This window comes from Columba livia, unplaced genomic scaffold (genome assembly GCF_036013475.1).
Source record: "Columba livia isolate bColLiv1 breed racing homer unplaced genomic scaffold, bColLiv1.pat.W.v2 Scaffold_140, whole genome shotgun sequence".
Taxonomy (NCBI): Eukaryota; Metazoa; Chordata; class Aves; order Columbiformes; family Columbidae; genus Columba; species Columba livia.
In genome coordinates this window covers 154,298-161,669 of record NW_027043036.1, presented here as the reverse complement: position 1 = coordinate 161,669, position 7,372 = coordinate 154,298, and the positions used below count along the sequence as shown (strand labels likewise).

General features: G+C 49.3%; 1 protein-coding gene across 1 annotated transcript; it reads right to left on the bottom strand.

Annotated features, from left to right (window-relative positions):
• Positions 1-5,996: 5,996 nt before the first annotated feature.
• LOC135577813 (olfactory receptor 14J1-like) lies at positions 5,997-7,107 on the bottom strand. Its single transcript, XM_065047934.1, has one exon. The coding sequence runs from the start codon at positions 7,023-7,025 to the stop codon at positions 5,997-5,999; it is 1,029 nt and encodes a 342-aa protein (XP_064904006.1). The 5' UTR covers positions 7,026-7,107.
• Positions 7,108-7,372: the final 265 nt, after the last annotated feature.

Here is a 7,372-nt window from a genome sequence, read left to right as displayed (position 1 = left end):
AAGGTCTCTCCTCAGCCTCCTGTTCTCAAGGCTGAACAGCCCCAGCTCCCTCAACCGCTCCTCGTCAGACTGGTGCTCCAGACCCTTCACCAGCCTTGTCACCCTCCTCTGAACTCTCTCCAGCACCTCAATGTCTTCCTTGCCATGAGGGGCCTGAAACTGACCCCAGGATTCAAGGTGCAGCCTCACCAGTGCCCAGTACAAAGGGGTGATCACTTCTCTAGTCCTGCTAAAGCTCTGATTGAATCAAGGCTTGAACACCTTGGTGTGACCCAGTTGGTGACAGGTTGGACTGCAGACTCCTGAGGTCCCTTCAACCTCAGTTCTCTCATGATCCCATTGTGATGTTGGGCTCTGTTTCAGACTGGAGCAGAGCAGGCGATGATGGGGCAGGATCCACCTGTGCTGTAGGTGACCATCTAAACCAACATCTCAGCCAGTGAACCAGCCAACCCCTCAGTGTGACTCGCTCTGGGCAACGTGTGAGGAGTCCTGGGCAGGGAAGGTTCAGAGGGCATGGGGCGCTGTGCAAGACACAACATGATCTTCGCTTCATGCCTGTAGGCCCATCAGATGTCAGTTGATGTCAATGGATATTAAAATAAGAAGAAATGAAGACAAAGATCCAAAGCAAAGGAAGGTGTCAACATGCTTGCTTTCTTTCTTTCTTTCTCTTTCTTTCTTTCTTTCTTTCTTTCTTTCTTTCTTTCTTTCTTTCTTTCTTTCTTTCTTTCTTTCCTATTTTCTTTTTATATATGTATGTATTTATGTATGCATGTATTTATTTATTTATGTATTTATTTACTTATTTACTTGCTTATATTTATTTATTTATTCACGTATTTACTTACTTTTTTATTTACTTATTTATTTACTTATTTACTTGCTTACTTACTTACTTACTTACTTACTTATTTAAAAGTCTTTGTAGGGGAGTTTCTTTTCTTTGGAAAGGAAAGAGTTCTCCAGAACTGGGCATGGGTTTAGGACACAAATGTCTTCAGCTCCAGGGACACAAACACCTGGTGCCAGTGTAGATGCCCCGGGAACCCCTGCCCAGGCTCCACCTGCACTGCAAGGTGCTCTGGTCTCCCCAGGTCCTGTGTGATAGATGCCAATCCCAGGCCAGCACCTCAGGTACACTGGGCCCCTAAAATGGCCCTGGCTGTTTATGGTGAGACAGCTGATGAATGATGTACTAAGGGATGGAGAAGAAATATTGGTCTTCCCCTGTACTTCTATTACCAACACTCTAGTATTTCATCTCCCTCATCAATCAGGAGTTCCCACCTCTCCTGATTAAATGTCCCTGCCCAAGGACAACTTTCCAGCACTGTCTGGACGTTTGCCCTTCCCAGTGCTCTCAGGTTTCTCCTCCACTTGCTCTTTGGTCATTTAGTGGCCTCTCAGCTGTCTGGTTTCTGCTTTGAGCTTCAGGGAGTTACAAACTTGCCCCATTCTTCAGAGCTCTAATTAACATGGCAGTCAACACGTTCATTGTGTTTATTTTGATCCTCTCCCATCTCTCTGTCTAAACCAGTTCTTGTGTGGGTGTCCCTTGTGGATGCTGGACCTCACCAGATCCAGCTTACACACACAGCTGAGGAAAGTGTTTTGCTGTTTATTAAACTGATGGAGGAAAAGTGATGCAATCTCTGGTGGCCAATGAGGGAACCGGCAGACTGGGGGTGGGGGTGAGGAGCCAGGTTGTCCATACAGTGTCCAGCCTCAAGGACTGTTCTCCTGCCTGTCCAGATGTCTTCAGGAGACCCTCGGGATCAATGTCCAGTGTAGAATGCTGCTGTCGCTTCTTCTATACACTGAAAAATGATAGAAAACATCCTGGAAAGAAAAACCCTCCTTTATGAAATCTTCTTTGAAATCTTCATCAGCAAGTGTCCCATTGAAACCTCTCCAGTTAGTTCTACATGTCTGGAAGATTTGAAGGAAATTACAGAAATAAACATCGCTCGTTATGTCTTTCTGTGTTTTAATGAGCCCCGTGGCGTATTTGGTGCTGAGTCCATTAACCTCAGATACCAAGGACAGACTGAAGAATCTGCTCAAGAAGTCCAAGCCTTGAGCCCCTGCCCCTGGGAAGGGAGATCCTGTCCCTCACAGGTGGGTCAGGTTCTTCCTGGGGCTGTGGGGAGCGTGATGTCCAGTGCAGGACAATGGTGTGACACTCCCTGGGGGTGCAAGGAGGCAATGGGGAGCCATGGCCATGACAACCATGTGTCTCCTCTAAGACCTCACTGGCAGGGACATCAGCCATAGCCAAGGGGACAAAGACCTTGGCTCTTTCAGGGACATCCAGCCTTGCCAGTGCCCTTGGCCATGTCCACCACAGTCCATCCTGCACTGTTCCAGGCCTGCGGCTGTTTCCCCACAGGCTGCAGACACCCCATGCGCTTCCCCACCTTGTTCTCAGCCCAGTGTGTCCCCACCTGTGCTGCTGTCTCTCCATCCTCACCAGCTGTTCTTGAAACACAAAATCATGGCTGATCCAGAGTCCTTCTGAATGACCACAGCACTGCGCTCAGAATGACGTTTCTTTATCCTGAGCTCCACTCTGGACCTCCAGAGCTGCAGTGTCTGATGGTTTTCCTTTCTCATGCTGTTTCCCACTACAAGAAAAAAAAAAGTGCCATCATCTTGGAAAGTGATTTTCAAGAGTTCTTGAGCCACTACTGTCCTTCCCTCTCAATGTTCTACCCCAGCCAGCAACTAAGACCACAATAGCTGCTCACGTACTCCTCCAACCTATTAAGTGCGATATGGAAGATAACCGAAGGGAATGCAGAAACCCGTGGGTTCAGAAATACCATTTTCATAAGACAATAAAAATAGTATAATATACTACTACTACTACTTATATAATTAAATGAAAGGAAACTTAAAATTTAAAATGATTCTATGAAACACTAGGTCAAAAATCTATGTTTTCATTGTACAGATGAGATGTAAACACACGGCTCAGGGCTCTTCCTGGGACCGTGGGATGTGGGTGTGCAAGGCCCAGGGAAGGACAACACTGGGACAACAACTTCCAGCTTCCCCATGGGGCTGCAAGGAGGCACCGAGGCCCCAGTGCCATGGGGACAACATGTCTTGTCCTGGGCCTCAGTGGCAGAGACAACTGCCCTGGCCAAGGGGACACAGACCTGTGTTCTGTGGGTCCCTTCCAGCCTTACAGCGCCCTTTGCCATCTCCACCACAGGCTGTTCTACATGGTGCTACCCCTGCCCCTCTTTCCCTGCAGGCTGCAGACACCCATCTCGCTTCCCCACCTGCTCTCACCCAGCATTTCTGCACCTTCACTGCTGTGTCTGCACCCTCACTGGCTGCTCTTTGGAACACAAACCATGGGCTGATCCAGCTCCCTCTGGGTCACCTCTTGCCCCACAGCACTGCCCTTCCAGTGACATTTCTTCCTCCTGATAACCAGTCTCTACTTCCCCATCTGCACTTAGTGGCTTTGTTTTTTTTTTCTCTGCTGCTTTTTCCCACTACTTTGGAAGCTTCACCACCTCAGAAACTGCCCATCAAGTAGAGATCCCAACCTGTTATTCTTCTAGTCGTCTTGCACTTGACCAGAGAGAAGTAACCTCCCCATGATCTCCTAAATCCCATGAGTGCTGCTGGCCTTTCAGCTTCTGTGATACACAGAACCATGTCCCTGCTGCTGTCCCATCATGTTCTCAGGTGGGATGGATGTGGCAACCTGTCTCCAAGATCTCTTCCTGGGTAGGATCTGTCATACTTGGGCAGAGGTTCTTTCCCAGCCATGTCCCTGCTGCTGGGCTGTCACCACCAGAGACAGAACTGACCTCACTGTCCCCTTCACAGCCACAGGATTCTGACTGGATTATGAGTGTCTGAGACACAACTGAACTCATAATACCGTAACTATCCATCACCTTTTTTATGGCCCAATCAGATAAATGTATACTCGTTTTATCAAATTTATCAAATATATTCCCTACTAGAGATTTGAGTTGAAAAACACTCTTCAGAGCAACTGCTGGTTTTCTGTTGACAACATTTAGAACTCCTTTTCTGTCTTTTATTCTTTTTATTCTTCCTCTGCCTATTCTGCCTTCAAAATCCTCTCCAAGGGAAAGACTCATTGAATCGCAGAATAACTTGAGGTTTGAAGAAAGCCCTTATCTCACTTGTCTCACTGTCCTGCTCCAGGCAGGGTGAACCAGGCGAGGTTGTTCAAGGGTTCCTCACAACTATGCCTCATCCACAGAGAAGCTGAAAGTGCACTCGTCACATCATGGAGAGGGAGAATAAAGACGTTTAACAGTGTTGGTCCAAGTGCTGCTCACTGAGCAATGCTACTAGTAACTGGCGGCACGGAGGGCTTTGTACCGCTGATGACATTTGGCTTGACTGTCCAGCCAGCTTCCCACCCAGCTTCCAATTCTCCAGCCCAGAGATCACTGATCTGGCTACTAGGACACCAAGGAACACCATGTCTGTGACCCTGCAAAATTCTGGGTATGGCGGCAGGTTGACCAGCTGTTAATTCTCCTTCTTACCACTTTGTCTTACTTTTGAGAGCACAACCCAGAATCACAGGCAAGGGTGACAGCAGACAGGAGCACTTGCAATGAGCCTGTCCCAGCAGCTGAGATGAATCTCACTGGGACATTGAGGTTTGTTCCTGGAGTCACACACAGAAATGCCAGGGTTCCGTCAGGCATCCATATCTGAGTTGGTCTCAGGACCCCTTCTGCACCCAGGGATGCTCAGAGACAGTCTGTCCCTTTTACACACAAAGGTAGGAGTCACACTGTCCCTCTGGCCTCCCGTTGCCACTCCAAAGGGGTGGGAGACACCTCAGCTATGGTGAGTCACCCTGCTCTGCACTAATCTGAGATGTCCCACGTCATGAGGAATGGACACGGGGAGCTCAATTAAGGAAGCACAACCCAGTGCTGCATTCAGACAGTTTCCCATGAGGTGTTACTTCCAACAGGAAGTGACCTCAGGACCTTGTGTGTGCCACAGGTTTTCATGGAACCCCAAGGAACAGTTGATGGTGTTTGTGTTCACTCATGTTCATGTCACCTCACATACATGATGTGCATGCTCACATCTCATCTGTACAAAGCAACACAGACTGCTGAACTATTCATTGAGTGTCCATTCATGGAGGGAAGAAAAACCTCTGTGGGTGAGAAGCGAGTGCTGGAACTAGTGGTTGTGAGGGGCCAGTCCATGGTGATTGACCTGGGGCTCCTTCCATGGGGTGTCCAGTGCACAGGGGCACAGCCCAGCCCCTGCTCTGCTGGTCCTGCAGGTCTCTGGCAGGAGCCTGGCTGTGAGAGGACACTGCTGTGTGCCAGCCCTGCACACACACACCGTTCAGCTGCACACTGGTGTTTAATCTGTGGGTGACTTTTGTAGGAATATGATTGAGAGAAACTTCGCAAGAAGATATAAACCATCATGTACTGCCCACCTTTGTATCTGGAAAGGCTGTTGTGAGGCCAGCTCTGTCACAGCAGTGCCCATTGCCTGTCCCTGCCTGCGCTCACAGCACTGACACACAGCAGGACGGTGACCAAGCTGCCAGAGCACTCAGGCCTTGCACCAACACCAGGGATGAGAAGGAGAGTGTGGGAGTGGAACCAGAACAGCTCTGGAAGAACAAGCGCTGCTGCTCCCTGGCAGGGCTGCCAGGATGGACTCTTTTCCCTCCTCCCATGAACACAGGAACTGTCCCTGCAGTTCCATAAGACCTAGCAGGAAGGATATAGTGAAAAACAAGTCACTAAAGAGCCTTTTATTTTGTTTAGAGACAAGGAGAGCACGGCTCCTCATTTACACAGCCAGTGGTTATAAAAGAAAAGCAGACAGTGAATTAAGAAATGGGATGACAATATGATCACAATAAAAAAACTACCAACAACAGAAAATCCAGATGACAGGCTGGGCCTGTAATTAGTTACTCTAAAACTCCTATGTAGAAGCAGATGGGCAGTTTAATGCTTTAGGAAATTGTAAGATATGAGTTTCCACAAGGCATCCTTGAGCTCCTGGTTCCTCATGCTGTAGATGAGGGGGTTCACTGCTGGAGGCACCACTGAGTACAGAACAGACACCACCAGGTCCAGGGATGGGGAAGAGATGGAGGGGGGCTTCATGTAGGCAAACATGGCAGTGCTGACAAACAGGGAGACCACGGCCAGGTGAGGGAGGCAGGTGGAAAAGGCTTTGTGCCGTCCCTGCTCAGAGGGGATCCTCAGCACGGCCCTGAAGATCTGCACATAGGACAGGATGATGAAAACAAAACACATGAAAACTAAACAGGCACTAAACACAATAAGCCCAAGTTCCCTGAGGTAGGAGTGTGAGCAGGAGAGCTTGAGGATCTGGGGGATTTCACAGAAGAACTGGCCCAGGGCATTGCCCTTGCACAGGGGCAGTGAAAATGTATTGGCCATGTGCAGCAGAGCATTGAGAAACCCAGTGGCCCAGGCAGCTGCTGCCATGTGGACACAAGCTCTGCTGCCCAGGAGGGTCCCGTAGTGCAGGGGTTTGCAGATGGCAACGTAGCGGTCGTAAGACATGACTGTGAGCATAGAATACTCTGCTGTGATCAAGAAGGAAAACGAAAAGAGCTGTGCAACACATCCTGAGTATGAGATGGCCCTGGTGTCCCAGAAGGAATTGGCCATGGATTTGGGCACAGTGGTGGAGATGGAGCCCAGGTCGAGGAGGGCGAGGTTGAGCAGGAAGAAGTACATGGGGGTGTGGAGGTGCTGGTCCCAGGCTATGGTGGTGATGATGAGGCCGTTGCCCAGGAGGGCAGCCAGGTAGATGCCCAGGAAGAGCCAGAAGTGCAAGAGCTGCAGCTCCCGTGTGTCTGTGAACGGCAGGAGGAGGAACTGGGTGATGGAGCTGCTGTTGGACATTGGCTGCCTGTGGGCATGAGGACCTGTGCAAGGAGGAAAAGACAGTGACATGTTGTGGAAGACTTCTCTGAGAAAAATAAACATGCTGTTTCTCATGGAAAGCCTCCTCCCTGATGGAGGGATGTTTCAGCTCATTCTCTCTTTCTATCAATTGAAAAAACAGTTCATCACAGTTTAAAATACAGCTTGGGCACCTAGTTTCCAAGAACACACCTCTGGGTCAAGACCCCCTGAGTTGGTGTCAGAACAAAAACTGACCCACATACCCAACCCAACCCCAGAGAGCAAGGGCACCCGGGACAGGTGGAGAAACAGGGAAGGACACTGCAGTGCTACCAGAAAATAAAGCAAGGACAGAAAGGCAGACGGGCATGCTGTGAAACCTTCTCCTTACCTGGCGGTGCTCACTACCACTGACATGATGACACTGTAGAGCAAGTACT

Coding starts and splice junctions, on each gene's coding strand:
- LOC135577813 (XM_065047934.1), bottom strand. CDS start 7,025: ATGAGAAACAGCATGTTTATTTTTCTCAGAGAAGTCTTCCACAACATG.